The sequence below is a fragment of the Mytilus californianus genome, unplaced genomic scaffold, assembly GCF_021869535.1.
Source record: "Mytilus californianus isolate M0D057914Y unplaced genomic scaffold, xbMytCali1.0.p SCAF_7, whole genome shotgun sequence".
In the NCBI taxonomy this organism is placed as follows: Eukaryota; Metazoa; Mollusca; class Bivalvia; order Mytilida; family Mytilidae; genus Mytilus; species Mytilus californianus.
The window spans coordinates 13,189,430-13,213,895 of NW_026262723.1; the positions used below are offsets into that span (position 1 = coordinate 13,189,430).

Genomic DNA, 24,466 nt, shown 5'->3' on the forward strand with positions numbered 1-24,466 from the left:
TATTCTACAACAGTGTCATGAACAGTACAGGGATACAGGAGTACACGACCTTCAACAACGAGAAAACCCCACACCGTATAGTCGGCTATAAAAGACTATACCTATTTAATGTAGCACAAATGGTACATTTCTTTCACTTGACATCGAGAATTAATCTGTCGAGTCACTCGACTCGAGTGTACTCATAAGTTTTAAAAGAAAACTTTTAACACAATAAAATGAGAAATCATGTCCTGAACTCTAATATTAAAAGCCAATGACAAGCTATCTGAAATAAATAGTAAAAGAACGACAGTTGACAGTCGTGTAAAAATACGTACACTTATAAGGGGCTTTATGGCTAAAAATCGTACCTCAAACGTATAGCTTACTCATCTCAAGGTCAACTGTGCCTGAAGGAGTTGGAACTCTCATTCAGGTACAGGATTGTGTAAAGGTTCGTAATGTTCGCCAACGTCGCCAACATTTACGAATTCATTACTGTTCGCCAACGTCGCCAAACATTTACGAAATCATTACTGTTCGCCAACGTCGCCAACGTCGCCAACATTTACGAAATCATTACCTTTCGCCAACGTGACCAACGTCGCCAACCTTTACGAAACCAGTACTGTTCGCCAACGTCGCCAACATTTACTGTTCGCCAAGTTCGCTTACTTTGCAAACATTTACGAAATCATTACTGTTCGCAAACTTCGCCAACATTTAGGAAATCATTACTGTTCGCCAAGTTCGTCAACATTTATGAAATAATTACAGTTTGCCAACTTCGCCAACCTTTACAAAATCATTACTGTTTGCCAACTTTGCCAACATTTACGAAATCATTACTGTTCGCCAACTTCGCCAACCTTTACGAATTATTAGGGACCATGCAATATTTATCAGACAGGTGGGACTAGTGCCAACCATAGTTGGACAACACATTTTTCATTCACTTCAGGCATAGGGTCTCCACTTTTTTCCCCTTTGTTGACCATAGGACATGAAGATGTATTTAAACTAAAAATTGTAGCTTTTTCTTACCTATTAATTAAATCCCTAAATTTGACAGAAATAAACCAAACTACTAAATAACCTGGCATTTTGTAAGATCAATATATAATTGAGATAGCTGTAGAGTAATATGAAAATCTAAGTTGATTTGGAAAAGTTATGCAAATTTTTAAAGGTGACTATCTGAATTTATCCTAAACTGAAAATTCTAGCTTTTTATTACCTATTAATTAAATCCATAAATTTGACACCAACAAACCAAACTACCAAACAACCTGGCATTCTGTAAGATCAATATATAATTGAGATAGCTGTAAGTTATACCATGTTATATGACAATCCAAGTTGATTGGAAAAATTTATAGAAATTTTTACAGGTGACTATCTGAATTTAGTCCGAACTGAAAATTTGAGCTTTTTTTTACCTATACATTTAATGCTTAAGTTTGACAGCAATGAACTAAACTACTAAATAACCTGGAATTTTGAAAAATCAATATCAATATATAATTGAGATAGATCAGCTGATTCAGACCAGCCCAGACTAAATTAAAAGGTCAAGACAGGTTGAGACTGGTCAAGACTGAGTCAAGACGGATCGAGCAATTTGTTAAGATCATATTCAGATCATACCAAGAATATCAAGTGCTCAATCAGACTTATTAAGAGAAGTTGATACCAAATTGAGTTCAGTCGAGTCATGGCAAATATGTGCACGACCAGTCAAAATATGGTCTATCAGACTCTGAGCAGTTTGTAAAGTAATAGGACACATACTTTTTTCTGCATAAATGTCATAGGACATTGGGTTTTTACGGCTCAAATAAGTATAGGACATTAACTTAATTTGTTTTGTCATAACCAGAATTTGCACCAGTCCGACCTGCTTGATAAATATTGCACGGTCCCTTAATGTTCGCCAAGTTCGCCAACCTTTACAAAATCATTATTGTTCACCAAGTTCACCAACATTATTTTTATGTAATATTCGCAAACTTAGCCAAGTTCGCCTACATTTATCTTTTTATGTTTTATTCGCCAACTTCGCCAACATTATTTTGTAGCTACCAAACACAAAAGGTACACGCTGATATATAGCTAATATTAATTTGAATAAGTGTGCTTTCAAAGAAGTACTTTAAAATGCAAAATTAAAGTGTAACATTTTTTTAAACATCATCATTCCCGGTGGTGAAAAATTAAATTCTGATTTCGGCTTAATGTACCACCCTTGTCTCCGGAAATACACAAGTTGTCAACATCCGTTTTCAAACTCTCCCTGGAAATTGACCGCTGACCTTTTACTGAGTCCTACTTGGTGCTGAGATTATAGAACATGATAATGCTGTGACTAAATGGTATACAGTATGTCCCTTATTTTTGTAAGTCCCAAACATTAAATACCGACCAAAATGAATCAAATTTCAGTGCAAGAGTGATCACATGTATTTTTAATTCAAATGTCAATGACCATGTATCAAATTAAAAGAATGTGAGACGTATTCCTTTTTACCACTATCAGACCACTCAGGGGCAGATTTAGTCATTTTTAAAGGGGGGTTCCCAAACCAGGATAAAAGGGTTGAGGGTCCAACTATAAGTCCCCATTCAAATGCATTGTTTGTACAAACAAAAAGGGGGTTGCAACGCCCAGGAAACCCCCACTCCCCTTGACAGTAAACTGGTCAATATTAATTAATGTTTTTGTCCTAAAATTATAAAAAAATCCATAAAGGCAATAGAGAAATTGAATTAAAAAGTAAACTTAAATTATATAATAAAACAAAGGGAAAGGGATACATGTATTCAACGTCCTTGGAGGATAAATAAAGGACGAAATCGTTTCTAAAATGTAATTTTACTGCTCTCAATATAAGTTTAAACCATAATCATCGATTTTAATTGAAAGATTTTTTATTGCTTTTTGTTTTTATATATATTTTGGACATTAACTAATTTTTTAAATGTGTATACAATTTATTTGCTTAGAGATTGTTTCAAATATGTTTTTGTTTTCTTTCATAATTTGTATATAACAGATTTAATTTACAAGTAAGAAATTTTAAGAAATTTCTAATTTGTGGGCCCAAAGAGAACCATTTTAATATTTCCAGGGGACAGTATATTCCTTTTCTTATTTTGCTAGTATCTATATGGCCTATTAAAAATTTCGCCTTGTCACTTGAGGTTTTATTTTTAATCTTTACACAATTATTTATAAATTTTCTTTATTTTATTGAACAGAAAATCATTTTTTAAATGAACTATCCAGCAATGTTTATATTATGTTCAGTTATGATTGTGGACATGTGTTAATGTAGTGACTGATAGTGTTAGAGCGTACTAAGTATAACAACTGTATTATTAGGGTTAAGACAAAAATGGGAAAAACAATTGATGAATTGTGATATATTACTTCTTTCAAGGGTAATGATATTTACCCTAAAACTTTTATTTATTACGGTTAAAGTTAAAGTTTTGAGGGAATGGACCCTAGAGACCTTATAATGAAGGCATATAGAGAAACATAAGTGGTGTTTATAATCTTAAACTCAGCTATTGTATCATGTTCTGGTGTTTTAATGGAGATGAAATCATAAAACAAATATTTGAATATTTATTGGTCCACACTATATTTTAATTTTTATCATTACGGGCATGATTTGGATTTTTCTTAGAAATTTTGCTGAAATCACTGTAGATGTTATCATACATGTACATAATACTAAATTTATATTAAATTTTTGAACCGATCAAATAATAAAACATGACAAGTTGACAGTTATGCTTGAAATAACCAATATTTCACAGAAAAATAATCACATTTAGTTTTTAAAAAAAAAAGTTTTCTTTATATAACCATCAAATCATAGTACCATGAACAAAATGTACATTTTTGTTCGAGTATATTGTTTTTCTTTAATTGTTTAACATTTCTTACCGATATAACATGTTACTTTTATTATTCTTCCCTTAGTTTATTTATTTTGTATTTACATTGTGTCATAGGTCAAATTTATTTGTTCAGTGTATGTTCAATGGTGTTAATATGTCCTTTAATTGAGTTAAGCTATTTCAGTTGATATTTTATAGTGTGTCTTTCTATGTTGTGATGTTACACTATTGTTTCAGATAAAGGGTGAAGGTTTGGTACCATTAAAACGTTTAAATCCGCTGCGTTTGTTTGCACCTGTCCTAAGTCAGGAATCTGATGTTCAGTAGTTTTCGTTTGTTGATGTGTTTCTCGTTTCTCGTTTTTTATATAGATTAGACCGTTGGTTTTCCCGTTTGAATGGTTTTACACGTCTAGTAATTTTTGGGGCCCTTTATAGCTTACTGTTCGGTGTGAGCCAAGGCTCCGTGTTGAAGACCGTACTGTGACCTATAATGGTTTACTTTTATAAATTTTGACTTGGATGGAGAGTTGTCTCATTGGCACTCATACCACATCTTCTTATATCTATGACATCCGTTTCATATAAAACAAATGGTAGAAAAAAAATGTTTTCTTGAATTTGACAGTTATAGGCAGCTAACCCTAGCCGCATTTCATTGAAGAAAGTTTTTTTAGTCATAAACATATATCTTGGGAGTTTCAAAGCACCGTTTTATTTTTATTTAGTCTTTTTATAAATTGTTTTTGAAATTTGAGTTTCATTGTTAAATTACTTTTAAAAGCTTGTAAACAAAAAAAAAAAATGTGTTGAAAATTTGATTTGTTATTTGTGCTTCCACTGTTCCAGCATTTGTCCAGTGATGGTTATTTTTTTTATATGCAATGAAATGTTATATGAAATTTTGTCTGATGTACTGAACAGGATAAAACTTAACTCATATCAAGTATTTCTTTATTTGAACATGTTGACACAAATAAATGCTGCACACTTTTAAAAAAATGCCAATTTTCACAAAAACTAATATCATGAATATAGGAAAACAATGGTGGTATTAATCCTAGTAATAATACAATAGTAAAGTTAAATAAATACATTGAAATTTTGACAATTTTCATTTTTGTCTTTAATCATTTATAGTTATTTATAGATTGGAAATTTGCACTTTATGTTGTTTTTATGCAATTACTAATGAACTGTTAAGCCAATGCTCTTTATCATGATTATATATTTTGATATGCTCTTGCCATGGTTACTGCATTACAAAATGATGATTAATTTAAATATTTGTAATATTTATTTTTCTGTTGTGGAGTTATGGTGCTTTATAAATTTGAAAATAGGCATAGAATGTTGAAGGTCAAAAACGCCTGAAAACGCGATTTAAGATACAGAAAACCCAATTTGATGTCAATTAAATTTTACAGCTTATTCCTTGTTGACTTTTAATGTTTTATCTTATAATAAAATTTGTCATAAATGTTCAACATGTAGATAGATAAAAACTTTAATCAGGAAAAGTGATGAGCAGGACAAGTTTAAAAATAATTCAAGTATCATAAAGATTGCCGAACTTTTCTGTCAACTTTTTATAGGAATATTGCAATGATGATTTTTCCCATATACATTGTATATGCATTTTTGGGGAAATATTTGGGGGTATTAAAAAAAATGTAAACAGCAAAAGTTATCAGCAAGACAATTAAAAATAATTTTTATGCCCCATTTATGGGCATTATGTTTTCTGATCTGTGCATCCGTTCATTAGTTTGTCTGTCCGTCTGTCCCGCTTCAGGTTAAAGTTTTTGGTCAAGGTAGTTTTTGATGAAGTTGAAGTCCAATCAAATTGAAACTTAACACACATGTTTCGTATGATATGATCTTTCTAATTTTAATGCAAATTAGAGTTTTGACCCCAATTTCATGGTCCACTGAACATAAAAAATGATAGTGCGAGTGGGGCATCCGTGTACTATGGACACATTCTTGTTTAGTCATGAATTACATTTTAGATTTATACTATGTAATGAATATTGGAGAGTGGACATTCATTTGCCATTGTTGAAGGTGCAAATTTATGTATCTAGGTGTGTGACACCGGCTGTTAAGGTGGCTGGGGTGTCTTAATTAAAATTGATAGAATTTTTTGATAATGTGTCAAAATGAAGTTTTTATCATGCTTTTTTCAAAAATATGATAAAAAGTATGGGTCACCGTACTTTTTTTCACGCTAGAGGTTGTGCAAAATTGTCAGAGTTTGTATAGATTATGCATGGAAAATCAAATTTTGTGTGATAAAAAGAAAACTACTTGATAAAACTTTAAGATAAAATGTGAGAAGATAGCTCTTATAAGATACTTTCAGATAAGAAAAAGAAAAATTGGGGTCACCGAACTTGTTTCCTTGCTACATATCAATATAGGTAAATTCACAACACTTTCTATTATAAAAATTACTTTATCTGAGTTATCTCCCCTTATTTGGCAAAGTTGAAAAAAAAATCAAATCAAACACAAGTAAGGTGTTTTTGAGAAATTACGACCGCCTGCCAACGAAGATGGCCAACATGGCCAAAAATAGAACACAGGGTAAAATGCAAATTTTGTCCATTATTTTGAAAACTGTTATGAACCGAGAAAATCTGACAAGAGCAATGTGGAGAGTGTCCCCTGTAGAATAAGCACTTAGATCAAGGTCAACCACACACTGTCAGGCTCTTTAGAGCCTATAGTTTTTTAGAAGTTAAAGAACTGGATGCTTTTTACATTCTATTTCTATGCAGATACATAATGTTATGAAGTTTTGTCTGTCATATGTACATGTCCTTTACCTGATTTTCACTGTTGAGTTACTGCTTAGAAATTTTTGTGAGAGTTTTTTTTTTGTTAGGTTTTTCATTAATTAAGTGTAAATAATGATTGAAAGCTGTACATATTGGCTAGCAGGATTTATCTGATTTTGGACTCATTATTATGGTTCATTGGTTAATGTTTGGCTGTTTTAATTAGGTTGATGTATAATTTGCTACAAGCAATGTGATTACTATATTTGGTGAATCGCAGGATTGCAATGTGAACACGTCATATTTGTGTTATGTTTATGTTTATATTCTTTTTATTTTAAAAGCACTTGTTAAATTGTATAATGATGTTTGAAATGGCTGTTAGAAGGCTGTTAAGTCTCTTTTGAAGATTTTTGTATTCCTTTTTGGAAACTCTTTACGGGCTATAGCTATTTAATTATCAAAATGTAGCACTATTTAGTTTCTGGCTAGGTTGCAATTGTTCAACTGGATTAGGCTAATACTTTTTAGAGATGGTATTAGATTTGCATGATTTTTTTATTCCACAAAAGACGTGCAAGTATATCCCCTTAATTCTTAGTTTTGATTGTCATTATCTGTTTTCTATTTATTCTTATTTTTATTAGTTTTTTTAATGATTTGAATATTTGCGATTTAGGCAAACAGGTGGTACTTGTTTAAAAGATTCCGAAACTGTAGAACAGGGGTACTTATTAAAATCATTCAGAAGTTGTGGAAGTTGGCGAACAGGATTATGGTATTATATCTATATATCCCTTCTGAATAAGTTTGTTTAAAGGTTTGGTTAGCTTTGAGGTGAATGACAACATTTTGGTGTTTTGTATAGAATATTAACATAAAAGATTGGATGTGAAATAACTCATGTACCTGAACATGACATATAAGATGTCTGCATGTTGATTTATATTGATGAATTATGTCTTTGTATCAATGAAAAATTTAGTCAATGTTTTGACTAGTTTGTGATAATTTTTCAGTAATACAGAGATTTCTTTCGTTAAAATAAAATGCATTATTACAACCACAAGCGAAGAAAAGAAATGTTATATATAAACACCATCAAATATATTTGAAGTTGGCGAACATGCGTTATGTTTAGAAAGTAAGCGAACAGTGGTACTGTTGAGAATGTTTCCAAAGTTGAAGAATTTAAATAATAGGGGTACTATTTAGAATGTTTTAAGAAGTTTGTGAACATGGGCACTGTTTAGAATGTTGGCATACATGGGTACTGTTCAGGACGTTGGCGACGTTGGCGAACAGAGGTACTGTTCAGAATGTTGGCGAAGATGGCGAATTTGGCGGACAGGGGTACCATTCAGAATGTTGGCGACGTTGGTGACGTAGGCGAACAGTGGTACTGTTCAGAATGTTGGCGACGTTGGCGAAGAGGGTTACTGTTCAGAATGTTGGCGACGTTGGCGACGTTGGCGAACAGGGTTACTGTTCAGAATGTTGGCGACGTTGGCGAAGAGGGTTACTGTTCAGAATGTTGGCGACGTTGGCGATGTTGGCGAAAAGGGGTACTGATCAGAACATTGGCGACGTTGGCGAACGTGGGTCCTATTCAGAATGTTGGCGACGTTGGCGAACAGGGGTCCTATTCAGAATGTTGGTGACTTTGGGACACGGTTGGCGGGTTAGCGAACATTTCCCCAATTCTGTACCAGCCTGGGAGCTCCCTAGTTATTTCTTTATCTATCAACTGGGAAACATATGTTATAAATAATGTCAGTACGGTTAATCTTTTTTATTAAAAGTCCTTTTAACTTTACTTATAGTACTAACATTACAATGAAAAAGGAAAAGACCACGAATATAAAGAAAATCATGTGTTGTTCAATTGATCAACCACAGTTGGGATCAGTTGTAACCTCTTTTAAGAACTATTAGAATAATCTGTCGTAGTTTCTTTCAAACTTCAAAATACAAAAAAACTTCAAAGTATACTTTTAAACTCAAAGACTAACCGCCGACATATACTCAGCTCTTTCTATGTAAGTATAATAATCCATCAAAGATTCCAAGCTTATAATTTTGTACGCCAGACGCGCATTTTGGCTACAAAAGACTCATCAGCGACGCTTAAATTAACAAAAGTTAAAAAGGCCAAATAAAAACAAAGTCACCATTAAGAACCACATATTCAAAAAGGTTTTTTGCCAAATACAGCTTAGGTATGTGATGCTTTCCTTTCTTATGCTAGAGATTTCCAATAAAATAACATACGTACGTCACACGACGTACTGACCTAATGAGAACGGTTATTGCCAACCTATAACGTATGGAATTTGTTAAATACGTCGCTCAAAGTATTCCAAGACATTAAAAATCATACACTGGTTTCGTCCATAATAAAGAATTTTAACATTTAAAAATGACAGAAATCATGTAATTTTATTTATTACTCGGTTCTCCAGATTCCCGCTTTAATTTTCACTGACATAAGGTCACTTATAAACATGTATCCCTTACTTGTCATATGATCGAGTTATCTTTCATAGTTATCAAAATGTCACTTATTTGGCAATAATTACATTGCATGTATGTTTCATTTGAATTCATAGTTTTGTTTGGCTGACAACAATCGCGAGGAACTCCAATATCATTTTTTATTTTCGTATAAAAACAACAGCTTTGACTGCACGTACTATCCGTGACAATGTTAAAATAATGCATTGAAAAACAAACGAATAGCTTGATATAACTCTTAATTTCATGGTTGTAGCATAAAAATGTAATTATAAGAATTGAATACTTCTTTTTATAATTTTATAAGGTTGTAAAAGTGTTGATCGTGCGTACATTTTTCAAATGAAGCGCTTCTGCGCTTCTGCGCTTCATCCAAAAAGTCCTTCAGTCACCGCTTTTACACCCAAATAGAATACGAAAAAAAAACCATTCAATTCTTAAATATACAAATGTACCTTGCAGATGCACGTTACATTATTCTATATTTTACATGCTTATTTTTCGTTATCCGATGTTCTTTCTTTCTTTTGTTTAAATAACTATTTATTTGTCAATATTTTTGTGGGGAAACGATTTTTAGACCGTATTTTTAGAAGGATATTTATTTGACAGGTTCCGAAATGTCGAAATCAGTGGTTTAGAATTTGTTTCTTGATAAAAGTTGAAAATTGAGTTAACAACTATCACTTCCAATTTTTTTTTCTAAATAAAAGTATTTGCCATTAATAATAAACAAACTATAGATAAATAATTCCTTAAATGGGTTGTATTTTAGAAGGTTTACTCGACTAAGGGTTGTTCTGTGTTGGAATGAGTTTCAATTTGAAATGCTAAACGATTCAAATACAAAAGAAATTTCCAGGCAAAATATTGTTATTCTTTGAAATACATAAACTTATAGTATTTTATCAATTTCATTGATAAACAATTTATAGGGGGTCACCAATTTTTTTTTTCTCCATAAAATATTAATGTCATGTTTCGTAAGGAAGAAACACAGAAAAAAAAAAATAAGATAATAAGATTTTGATGAGCTATGCAGTCAAAACGGCATGCTTAATATGGAATTCCTTTTCGATTTTTTAGTCCCAACGCAGTGTAAGAAATCACGACTTTGCACAATACTAAAAAAGTATCAACAGGATGTAGGACCAAAAGTGTTCATTACATATGTTGCTCGAATATGCATACATGTACTCATGACGAAAAAATGAATATGAACCCAACGTTGTACTAGACCGACACGCTGATCCAAATTTTTAACATGCTAGTTTACAAGATGACAATCCGTAGGAAAACATGTCACCAAACCCGGACACATTATATTGTTTCCGGACCGACCAATGTTTGCTCTTGCTCCTAAATATCTCGAGAGGCAGCAAATCTTTGATTAGAAGCAGCCGATGATCGAACCCAAAACCTCCCGCGCCTGAGCCTAGCACGCTACCAGAAGACAATGCGGCGGTTATAAATATTGATGATGATGCATGGCTGCTTAACGTCCAGCGGTATAAATATTGAAGATACACATACATGAACATGTATATTCAGAACATTTGAAAAAAGAATAATATGTGGCCATAGGACACAGTGCCCCCTCAAATAACACATTACCATAGTTCTAGAATCCCTTAATCAGGGTCAAAAAAGAGGTAGGAAAGATACCAGAGGGACAGTCAACCTCTTAGATCGAAAACAAACTGACAACGCCATGGCCAAAAATAAAAAGACAAACAGACAAATAATAGTACAGATGACACAACATAGAAAACTAAAGACTAAGCAACACGAACCCCACCAAAAACTGGGGGTGATCTCAAGGGGCTTCGGAAGGGTAAGCAGATCCTGCTCCACATGTGGCACCCGTCGTGTTGCTTATGTTATTACAAATCCAGTAAATAGTCTAATTCGGTAGGTAACATTCGTGAAAAGGGAAGGGTATTGTAGTTACGACATAAGGAACATATCCGATATCATCTGTGAAACGGTTATTCCATAACGGTCAACCAACTCGTGATGGCGTCCGTAAAATTTTCGAAGGGATGATTTCAACTTCACCATTTGGAACTCTTGGTTTAATAGCTTCCTTGTGAGCAGCAATCCTCTATCAAGGAAATCATGATAGGAAATACAAGCCCGGGAATATCGTATCAATTGGGAGATATATACTCCGTATGCAGGCGCTGCTGGAATGTCAAACCTATAATCATAAGTCGCAAACGTACGAATTATGCATTGTGACGTAGCATGGTATGTCAGAAATAACACGAACAAGTAACAGTGAAAATTTAGCAATAATAACATGTGTAATTCCGAAATACTTTTGAAGCGTCACTTTGGCAAATAAATTTGTTGATATGTAATACCACTATGGGTAATAATTTGATGAACGAAACTTTTTCAACTGTAAAAAAATATTAAGAAGCATATACATCAATCAGTGGGATACATTTATTTTATAGATCTACAAAGCGTAAGAGATGAACTTGTCATAAATTGAAAAAGGGGTATTGGGAAAATTCCATGAAAAAGTGATCAAAGGAAACGATTTTCTAGCCGCGGTTTTCATTTTTATGGTTGTGTGAGGTCTTCAACGACTAGTTGAAGATCTCACATTTTGTAGCCAGATCATATTATTCAAAAGTATTTTTTGTTTATATTCACCAATAAACATCACTTTCAAGTCGTATATTTCAGGTCTAATGGTAATCCATAAATTTAGTGATTACATATTGTTGTTTTGACGTCCAGTGGCACTATTTTATGCATATTTAGACGAGTAATCGATAATTACATTACACTGACTGGCGAAGTCTTTTTGCAAGGAATGAAATTAGTCAACACAACAAAAGACATTTTAATATAAAATCTTTTGTTAAAAATGGTAATTTTATATCAGTATATTCTTAAAATAGGGACTTTCCTCTCTCTTTGGCTATCATCAGCAGTCATTGTGATCTGGAGTGTTTATACTATATTTCAGATCGTAACATATTCACCACTGATTTTAAGATTTGAAGAATTATCTAGATGTAGGAAAAAAATATGCAAGAACTTGAAGAAAATGGTTCTTTGATTTTCCATATATAGGTTACAGAAATGTTCATTTCTTGATGATCAAGAATAATATATATATATGATTCTAAAACGTGCTGAACATATATTCTCGAACCGTGTTGAACATTATATGCACGAATTATGAAACAGGTGTTGTTTACGTCGCTGAGACAACAGACCAACAACAAAATATCTAACAAACATATCAATCTTCATCAACGGACAGGCGACTTTGCAACATGTACACCTTATTTATGAGCTGTCAGCAGTACTTGATTGGTATTGCAAGTTTTTATTTCTTCTCTAAGTTGTTTCGCGTTTTATTTTCTCCTGAGTTAAAATATTTATGAATCATTTGTTAATAAGTATTTTGGCACATTATAAACTACTATTCATGAAAAGATAAAGATATGAACAATTGCAGGACATATTATTGTATCATCGAAATAGTTCAATGTTCATATATATGGGCTTTTTTTTTTAAAACGTCCATTTTTAACAACTAGAAAATGAAAAAAAAAATGTTGAGAAATAAGTGATATAATTGTACATGTCAATACTTTAACATAAGTATAAACTAAATACAAAATATGCAACCTTAAACTGAACGGTAAGTTTGACAACAACTCTGTTGAAGTGAACATGGTGCACCAAGATTTCCCATTTGCAACGATTTTTTTAAGGCTCTTCCATGCTAAAAATTAGAATTTTAGGGTGTTTTTTCTTCAAGAATCCGACAAAAAATATGATTTTATACGGTTTAACTTTAATTTGATTTGTAAGTTTAGCTACTAGAAAATATTAAATGCCGTTTTTAAAATATTCACAAATGTCCACTGCGTAACGATATATGTCTCCTATGAAACGCTTTGTGTCCACTACGCAACGGATGGTGTCCAAATCGAAACGAAATGTTTCGTAGTGGACCGTTGAGCAGTGGACGTATTTACATGTTACAGCCATTGTTGTTACACGCGGTTTCTCAGATACATGTTTAATGATTATTGTCTTAGATAATACATTTTATTTCATAAACTTCACTTTTTTATGATTTGAGGTTAACATTTCTTAAAAAAAAAATTAAGAATGGAAATGGGAAATATGTCAAAGAGACAATAACTCGACCAAAGAGCAGAAAACAGCCGAATGCCACCAATGGGTCTTCAACACAGCGAGAAAATCCCACATCCGGAGGCGGGCTTCAGCTGGTCCCTAAATAAAAATGTGTACAAGTTCAGTGAAAGTGGACTTCATACTAAACTCCAAAACATATTATTGAAATAAAATTAAAAAAACATACAAGACTTACAAAGGCCAGAGACTCCTGACTTGGGACAGGCGCAAAAATGCGGCGGGGTTAAACATGTTTTGTGAGATCTCAACTCTCCCTCTATACCTCTAGCCAATGTAGAAAAAACATACACACAGCAATACGCACAGTAAAACTCAGTTGAAAAGAAGTCCGAGTCCGATGTCAGAATAGGTAACAAAAGCAACTAAGCAAAATGACAATGATACATATAATAACAAAGGACTACTAGTAGTTACTGACATGCCAGCTCCAGACCTCAATTAAACTGATTGAAAGATTATATCTTTATCATATTAAATCAAGCACAATCCCTCCCTTTAGAGGTTTAGTGACATACCATCATAAAATATATCGGAAGAACATAACCCGCATCATGCCAACAACTGGTTTTAGAACAAATGTGTTTATTTCCGATGCAAAGACCGTATGAGTGAAAAGACGTTGCAAAGTGGACAAGTAGAAAAGTACGCTATCAATAGGACTTGTCAATTGAATCAATGCAGATGAACTTGATCATCAGCATCCAAAGATGACCGCCATTTTACTAAATGAAATTGTATTAACTTAGGCAATTAAAAGGAAAGACTACAATTTGAAATAATGATAATTATTTTGCCAATTGTTTATTGTCGTTGTGGAGTGGACATTGTTTTCATGGATGCTACTTTAAAAGTTACTAGCACAAATCCATTTGAACTTATCTAAATATTTGAATACTTTTTGTAATGTTCAGATGTATGACACAAACATTGAAAAAGGAGCAAAAAAAAACTTTCAAATGCGGACAGAGCGTTTTTGCTGGTTTTGGGCCCTTAAATCTAATATTTTTAGAAAGTCGTCACCACAAAGCAGACAAAAAGTGTTGTCGTTGTCTTTAATTAGTAAAATTTATAGACTGATTAACGTTTCGTTATGAAGGAAAATTTGCGTGATCGGTTTTTATAAGACAAAATATTTCATATTGATAAAAAAAAATTGGTTTCAAAATAAGATTTAAACTTTGCATATATTTATTAACAGTTATAAGTTTAATTAAGTTAGTATAGAAAACGTTTAATATATTTTGTTTTTATTAATTATATCTTCAAAAATGTATGTAAATCCCACTTACAGGAAATGCTGATTTGTAAATGTAATAGTACTTATATTTTTAGAAAAGAAGACAAAACGATCGAACAGTACATCAAATAATAGATATCCACGCTCCATAATAGTTCATCAAATAATAGATATCCACGCTCCATAATAGTTCATCAAATAATAGATATCCACGCGTCATAACAGTACATCAAATAATAGATATCCACACTTCATAACAATACATCAAATAATAGATATCCACGTGTCATAACTGTACATCAGATAATAGATATCCACTCTTAATAACAGTACATCAAATAATAGATATCCACGCGTCATAACAGTACATCAAATAATAGATATCCACGCGTCATAACGGTACATTAAATAATAGATATCCATGCTTCATAACAGTACATCAAATAATAGATATCCACGCGTCATAACAGTACATCAAATAATAGATATCCACGCGTCATAACAGTACATCAAATAATAGATATCCACGCTTCATAACAGTACATCAAATAATAGATATCCACGTGTCATAACAATACATCAAATAATAGATATCCACGCTTCATAACAGTACATCAAATAATAGATATCCACGCGTCATTACAGTTCATCAAATAATAGATATCCACGTGTCATAACAGTACATCAAATAATAGATATCCACGCGTCATAACAGTACATCAAATAATAGATATCCACGCGTCATAACAGTACATCAAATAATAGATATCCACGCTTCATAACAGTACATCAAATAATAGATATCCACGCGTCATAACAGTACATCAAATAATAGATATCCACGCGTCACAACAGTACATCAAATAATAGATATCCACGCTTCATAACAGTACATCATATAATAGATATCCACGCTTCATACCAGTACATCAAATAATAGATATCCACGCTTCATACCAGTACATCAAATACTAGATATCCACGCGTCATAACAGTACATCAAATAAAAGATATCCACGCGTCATAACAGTACATCAAATAATAGATATCCACGCGTCATAACAGTACATCAAATAATAGATATCCACGCGTCATAACAGTACATCATATAATAGATATCCACGCTTCATAACAGTACATCAAATAATAGATATCCACGCGTCATAACAGTACATCAAATAATAGATATCCACGCGTCATAACTCTTCCTTCACCTGGTAAGTTGTGTCCTATGTAAATATGTAGGAAATACCCAGGGAGAATAAAGGACATAAAGAATCGTAATTGAAAATGATACAAACAACACCATAGCTAAAATAAATAAAAAGCAAAAATACAAACTTAAATCCGTGCAACACTATATTACAGAAAAAAATAAAAGATTGAGCAACAAGATTCCCACTAAAATCCTTAATAGACAAATAGAAACTGATTTAAGCAGAACATATCCGGTCTTCTTTGTTACTTCTAATTTCAATTGTTTATTTTTATATATCTTCCGGAGCACCTGAGATCACCCCAGTTTTTGGTGGGGTTCGTGTTGCTTAGTCTTTAGTTTTCTATGTTGTGTCATCTGTACTATTATTTGTCTGTTTGTCTTTTTATATTTTTGGCCATGACGTTGTCAGTTTGTTTTCGATCTATGAGTTTGACTGTCCCTCTGGTATCTTTCGTCCCTCTTTTATTGAAGATCGCTGTTGATAGAAATAACATGAATGATTGATTGAGTGTTTGGTTAATCCGGGGCAATACTCATATGAAAGAATAAACTGAAATCACATATCGTTATCTGCATTTTCCCCTGTTAAAAGTAATAAATGATTTCAAAAAAGGAAGAAATCTTTATTAACCATATGATATAATCAGCTTGAAAGTAATTCAAAAGAAGTTACCAACAGAATAACAACCATACAGACCACTGAATGGAACAAGTGGATTATTAACATCCTTTATCAAATTATTCGAATGAAATGAAAGATGGGTTTCCGCGCCCTTCACTGCCACCCAATAAAATAGGACTCCGCGATACTTACATTGATGCAAGTGATGCTCCTACAAGACCTGGAGCTGGAAGTTACAATGATGTTTATGATGATGTACACAATAAAGGGCTTTTTAATCAAAGAATAACGCATAAGGCAACCTACCTTTCAGTATATTAATGAAAACAATTTAATGTACATTAAATATTTTTGTATTTAGGATGTTTTCATTATCCCAGTTATATTTACTAACCACTAAGACAAATGGATAGCTCATAAAGTTTTGTAAATAATATTTGTTGTTGTTGTCATTATTAGCCGCCAGGTAATAACTAGGAAAATAAACAGGGATTTTTTTGCAAATGTACATGTGATGTTAATCATCAACCAAGAAACGTGAAACAACTTTTCTGTGGTTTTATCAACAACATCATACTTGTCTAAATATGTTTTCAGCACATCATAGCTTTATGTTTTCCCATCTCTTATCCAAATTGATATAAAATGAAGCATACCCACTACGTCATGGTATTCAATATTTTAAAAAGTATATCATATTATTTCGCTATAAGAACTTTTATTTACATTTTCCTGATTTTATATCTTACAGAACGCAAATCAGTCAAATAAAAATCTTGATTTATTCATATGTAATTGAGTTAAATAGAATTTAAAACTTACACTTTAATATAGGCAATTTAAAAAAAAATGAAAGATAGAAAATGTTGTTATTATAATAATACCGCTTGATTTCTGGACTAGGAATACATGAGATGTCGAGTAAACTTCAATGAGACAGCAACGATATCCATAAGTCATCTATATGGCTACATTCAAGTCTTCAACAAGGAAGTATATAATTCACTTTTATTAAATGTACATGATTTTAGAAAAAAAAACGGCATTTTTTCTGTATATTTTTCTGATTTAAAAAAAAAACGTTAGTGATTTTTTCATAAAAATTGGTACAAATAATCTTGAAACATAATCAATCCAAAAGCCATTTTAAAAAAGAGGGTTCCATGTGCTCGTTTTCAAGTTTCTGATTAAAATCAGTCGAAAAATGTATCTTTTGCCAATGTGTCATAGTTTGACGTCGGGAAAAATAACATTTTACGTTAGCGACTTCATTACCTTCTCTGTAATTGTATCGTATGCCCTTAAACATGAAATGAGACAACCAATAATGAGGCTCCTGACTTTGCGGCTGGTAACATTAATTTAATGCTCCGTCACAAAGTGCATAAAGATGGCTACAGATCGTTTTGTGGCTCGTTCCACTGAACACGAAAACATGGAAAATAAATACAAACTAGTAATCCTGTCGGCAAAACACCAAAATTGATACCCCACCCCATCATACATGAATAACAGTCTATGAAAAACTAAGTGAACAACTCCCCCCCCCCCCCCCCCTAAAAAAAAAAAACAAAACAAAAAAAAAAACAAAAACAAACAACATTGAAGGTGCATTATATGGGTTATATTCTAAAAAGGTTTAAATAAATTATAATATGGGGTTACGGAGGAGTTGCGGATACAAAATGGGTACCCTAGATAAACCAAGATTGCTAAAAGAAAGTCCAAAAGTTGTCAGTGTCAAAAACGAAAATGGAGGTGCAAAATGCATTATAAAGTAGAGATACTGAGAAAATATCCATAAGCTTTAGCGATTTATGAGGAAAAGCGGATATAATGTGAACTGTAGTCGAGCGGATACGACAAAAGTCTATGTCATGCCAAAATGAACCCAAAAAATCCTTCGAATGAAGAAATGAAATAGGAGGTGTACCAGTTCATCTGTAAATAAGATTCTGTAAAAGTTTACAAACGGAAGACCTCCTAACACTATATACCTCCCGCTCCAGAAAGCGGAAGGGGTAGGGTTTATAATAAAACAATATTAAACCGTATCAAACAATGATAGTTGTGACTGAAAACAAGCTCATAGTACTTAATCTACTAAGAGAAATTATGCAATCATACATGTTAATATCAATGGCTCTATTTCACACAGCAACGTCAAAAATAGTACAGAAAAAAAGTTGCTAAAGCTAACTGTACAGAATTAAGAATGTAATATAACGATAGAAACAGTCAATCTGCAGATACACTGATTCAACCAAAATAGTATGCTTTCATGTTCACGAATAACAGCGATATGATCTTGAAACTTGAAATCAGCATCATCAGAAAATATGTATAATACATATTTCCCCTGCTATAGATAGATGAAATAATACACTGCTATAGATAGAGGAAATAATACATATTTCCCCTGCTACAGATAGAGGAATTAATACATATTCCCCCTGCTATAGATAGACGAAATGATAATACATATTTCCCCTGCTATAGATAAAGGAAATAATACATATTTCCCCTGCTATAGATGGAGGAAACAATACATATTCCCCCTGCTATAGATAGACGAAATAATACATATTTCCCCTGCTATAGATAGAGGAAATAATACATATTACCCCTGCTATAGATAGAGGAAATAATACATATTTCCCTTGCTATAGATGGAGGAAATAATACATATTTCCCCTTCTATAGATAGAGGAAATAATAAATATTCCCCCTGCTATAGATAGAGGAAATAATACATATTCCCCCTGTTATAGATAGACATTACAATTACATCGTTTTCCTGTTTGAAATTCAAGTGATCAGTGAATATCTTTCCGATTACACTTTGAAATGAAACTCGATCAGTCATGAAATATATTGAACAATAGGCACAACAAATCTATTCACTTCCCATATTTGATTTTTCGTTGGCAGAAAAATAAACATGTCTGAAAACAAGTGTTAAAATTTGTCCCCGATTTGCCATGAACAACATGATGGGTGCCAATGGTGGTAAAAGGGATTCGTGTGGATATTACTAGAGTTTTTTATGTTGAATTTGGGGATATTTTTATTTCATGTCTTGGCTGTTCTATATGTAACTGTTATCATTCTAATCTTATACATTCGGCCATGAATTATTTTTTTATTTGTACGGACCGATTATTAGTTAAAGTAATGCGTTTTTCAAGGGACTTTTAAAGGGTCTTTCCGTTTTGAATTTTCCTTTTAGTTCGGTATTATTGTTTTTTTACTTTTAGTTTTTTTTTTGGTAAGACGAGTAACATTTGACAATTCGCTATGATAGAGTGCATAATCACCGGTATCAATTACCCATGGTTTTACAACAAGTTGCACAATTAACATCAGCGCAGAGGAGAAGAGACTTGAGTGCCTCAACTCATTCCTAATTTTTTTTTGTCCGTCCATCTTTAATTTTCTTTATAAAATATTGATTTCTTTTTCGTGTTCCACCTTTAGACTCTTTACTTGGCTTACTGCTTTCGATGTCAACTGCTTTTTTCATTACCAAAGCCAGAGGCAAACAAGTTAACAACTGTTTTTCTTATTTCGTTCTTATTGAGAAGAAAGTTGTGATTGTGTTGCTTTGGTTATTTCTATGAAACATAAGGTCCATAACGGCCTAAAAGTGAAATTCAAGAGATATTAAAATAAGGAGATGTGGTATGATTGCCAATGAGACAACTATCCACCAAAGTTCAAATATAGTGCATGTAAGCAGTTAAGGGCAACCGTACGGACTTCAACAATGAGAAGAACCCATACCATATAGTCGGCTATAAACGGCCCCAACATGAAAAATATGAATCAATTCAAATGACAAAACTAACGGCCGTTTTTTGCAAATGCAAGAATTTATTTTTGACATGAAACTTGATCTAACATTCCAAAGTCAAATTCTTGAATAACTTTTATGCCCAGTCACAATATCCTGCTTGGTTCCATACAAGACCCCAACGACAACGTTGTTTAACAGGTCTCCCCCATGCACATTGATAAAAGACATTCTTCTCACATGTATCTGCATAAAATGCTCCATCTTTACATGGCATTGAACCTAAAATTGAAATATGGTTTTACAAAATTTTGTAACATCCACGGGTATAAATTAATATTATGTTAATTTTCAAAAATGGCGTTGTCAAGTAAATAAGAACAGAGGTACAAATAGTAATGATTTAATATACTAAAAGAAGTAACGTTAAATATTTATCAATTATGGACTTTTGAGGAGGTCAATACGTTATATATATGGACCTGTTTAGATTATATTGACCGAGGACGAAGTCCGAGGGTCAATATAATCTTACATGTCTCATATAACGTATTGACTGAGTGAAAGTCCTTAATTTATATAATACATATGTAAATAATGTATTAGGAATTGAAAATGGCGTTCAATGTTCTTTCTGTGTATTTTTATACTGTAATTTGCAAGAATTTCAACATGTTATTGAAAATATATATATTCTTTCAACAACTTCATAGCTTGTTGCGTTAGCTCTCTTGTATTCTTAGCGTCTGCTAAACGTTTAAATTAAAAATTCTTGTGATAAACTTGCAAATTTTCTTTTCATCTGCTACGGCGCTATCTCCATGGTTGTTATGTGTGACGTCATAACGTCATTAATCTAAATTTAGCAAGATTTTTCATATTGACCATCAATATACATATAAATAGAAACACAGCGTCAATATACTTAAAAAGAGAAACATAAAATAACCTTTTAAACACGTGATCGTAATATCCAATGAAAACAAGAGAATGCTACACCATATGTAATATTTACGGTTAGTACATTGTACATATGCTTAATTGTGGTGTCATTGACTCAATTTCTGCAGTTTTAAAATCTTTTGTTACTTTCAGTTTCGATAGTTTGCGGATTCTGTTTAAGTCTTGGTGTTTCTATATTTTTTATTTATGATCTTTTTGCTAATGCAAGAAGTTAACAGTGAATGCTCAAAAAAGTATGAAAGAGTCAAATTTGATATCCAAATTCGTCTTATTCTATCTAAACTTAAAGGGTAACAAGAATAATGTATTCTACAGACAAGTTAAGGATGTACATTATGTAATACATAAATTACATAATTTTATGTCCTTTCATACTTTATTAAGCACAAATTACGCCCATAAGAGGGCCAAATGCATAATAACAATTACATGTATAAACAACAATATAATGATGACATTTACATTTACATAAAAAATAAAAGTTTCGTTTTATCGCTTAACATGCAAAAAATAAGCATCAATCGCAAATATACAAACCAGACATAGCAACGTGATTAACATTATAATATTGTAAAGAATGATTCATTAAAACCACTCGAAGGAAATTGTACTTTATTGAGATTTCCTATGTTTTTATTTTATTTATAGTTTAAAGTTTATATATATAGACATAAGTGTACAATTTGGGTGCAAATTAAAAATGTTTTTAAACCCAATGGACTACGGTGTCAATAGTATCTTGCGTATGGCATATTTGTTCATATTAGAATTGTATATTAATGTCTCCAATTGATTAATATAGCTTCAGAAAAAGAGTTCATAAAAAGCCCTAAAAAATTCAATATTTAATATTTACATTGTCTCTTTTGAATTAATTCATACTTTTCAAAATTCGGACGATTTAGAGCCTGACGCATTTTATGTAATCGTCTATTGACGGAGACTGCGATATTTTGACCTCTGGGTTTTCTTTAGGTGTGCGATGTTGTGTTCAAGTCTTATTTACATATATTATAACACTAACTGGCACTTGGCCAAACAATGATGAGGCGATTTACTTTTTGTTGACGCTAGTTGTTTGAAAGACGAAATGTGTCAATGCTTCCAAAGTGTAACTCAAACTCAAATATAAAAATCCAGAAAATATAAACTTGATTGAAGATGACCAAATACACCTTCAAATATAAACTTGATTGAAGATGACCAAATACACCTTCAAATATAAACTTGATTGAAGATGACCAAATACACCTTCAAATATAAACTTGATTGAAGATGACCAAATACACCTTCAAATATAAACTTGATTGAGGATGACCAAATACACCTTCAAATATAAACTTAATTGAGGATGACCAAATACAACTTCAAATATAAACTTGATTGAGGATGACCAAATACACCTTCAAAAATAAAGTTGATTGAGGATGACCAAATACACCTTCAAATATAAACTTGATTGAGGATGACCAAATACACCTTCAAATATAAACTTGATTGAGGATGACAAAATACACCTTCAAATATAAACTTGATTGAGGACGACTCAATACACCTTCAAATATAAACTTGATTGAGGATGACCAATTACACCTTCAAATATAAACTTGATTGAGGATGACCAATTACACCTTCAAATATAAACTTGATTGAAGATGACCAAATACACCTTCAAATATAAACTTGATTAAAGATGACCAAATACACCTTCAAATATAAACTTGATTGAGGATGAACAAATACACCTTCAAATATAAACTTGATTCAGGATGAACAAATACACCTTCAAATATAAACTTGATTGAGGATGACCAAATACACCTTCATATATAAACTTGATTGAGGATGACCAAATACACCTACAAATATAAACTTGATTGAGGATGAACAAATACACCTTCAAATATAAACTTGATTGAGGATGAACAAATACACCTTCAAATATAAACTTGATTGAGGATGACCAAATACACCTTCAAATATAAACTTGATTGAGGATGACCAAATACACTTTCAAATATAAACTTGATTGAGGATGAAAAATACACCTTCAAATATAAACTTGATTGAGGATGACCAAATACACCTTCAAATATAAACTTGATTGAGGATGACCAAATACACCTTCAAATATAAACTTCGTTGAGGATGAACAAATACACCTTCAAATAAAGAAGAGCTATAAGTTTGTCTACAATGTATTCAGTTGTTTTTTACGATTTTTTGCAGAAGGCACGGATGGACGGAAAACACTACATACATGTTTTTGCTGGTATATGTATCATTTGTATGAGTGGAGAAGTATGTGGTCACAATGCTAATGATTTGTAAAACACTGTTTAGTATAGCAAGTTTTAGTCACAATGCTAATGATTTGTAAAACACTGTTTAGTATAGCAAGTTTTAGTCACAATGCTAATGATTTGTAAAACACTGTTTAGTATAGCAAGTTTTAGTCACAATGCTAATGATTTGTAAAACACTGTTTAGTATAGCAAGTTTTAGTCACAATGCTAATGATTTGTAAAACACTGTTTAGTATAGCAAGTTTTAGTCACAATGCTAATGATTTGTAAAACGCTGTTTAGTATAGCAAGTTTTAGTCACAATGCTAATGATTTGTAAAACACTGTTTAGTATAGCAAGTTTTAGTCACAATGCTAATGATTTGTAAAACGCTGTTTAGTATAGCAAGTTTTAGTCACAATGCTAATGATTTGTAAAACACTGTTTAGTATAGCAAGTTTTAGTCACAATGCTAATGATTTGTAAAACACTGTTTTACTTTAGTATAGCAAGTTTTAAAGGTGCATGAAGAGACCATATCTAACATTTATGCTCACCATTTATGCCACATTTAACAGATTGTTGAGTCGTTGTTTTTCTGTGTGTTGTGGTTGTTGGTCTTGGTACCTTCTTCGTATTAACTACAATTAGCAACATTATTTCGTCTTAAATGAGTTTAAGTCCACATTTGCTCTTCAAAAGCATTGAAATATTAGAATGCGATTAAGGTCAGTGAATTTATTATATAACAAATATTAATGCAGTTTTTGATAACTTTAAGGTAAAGCTGTTAAAATGTTTCAAAATATAGAAAATTATGCCAAATGTTTGATTTTCTATTGTTTTAATAGTAAAACATCAACTCAAGAATAATTTCTAACGGCTTACAAAATTTAAACAATTTCATTTTATCAATTTTCCGTCCGCCATTTGGGATATCTGTAATTGCAGTTACGGACATCAGTTTA

At 32.1% G+C, this 24,466-nt stretch overlaps 2 protein-coding genes across 5 annotated transcripts in view; one reads left to right on the forward strand and one right to left on the reverse strand.

Moving 5' to 3' along the window:
* Positions 1-14,802, forward strand: part of LOC127708233 (uncharacterized) — a 38,618-nt gene extending 23,816 nt beyond the window's left edge. The window contains exon 5 of the mRNA XM_052213076.1: positions 14,711-14,802. Within this exon, the coding sequence (XP_052069036.1) occupies positions 14,711-14,802 (92 nt within the window). The remainder of the gene's footprint in view (positions 1-14,710) is intronic.
* Positions 14,803-20,305: 5,503 nt separating this feature from the next.
* The window catches only part of LOC127707436 (chitotriosidase-1-like), a 177,989-nt gene continuing 173,828 nt past the window's right edge, over positions 20,306-24,466 (reverse strand). For all 4 annotated transcript variants that reach the window (XM_052211957.1, XM_052211958.1, XM_052211959.1 and 1 more), the window contains 2 exons: positions 24,056-24,139; positions 20,306-20,531 (listed from right to left, as the gene is read on the reverse strand). In XM_052211957.1, the coding sequence (XP_052067917.1) occupies positions 20,386-20,531; positions 24,056-24,139 (230 nt within the window). In that variant the 3' untranslated portion in view covers positions 20,306-20,385. The remainder of the gene's footprint in view (positions 20,532-24,055; positions 24,140-24,466) is intronic.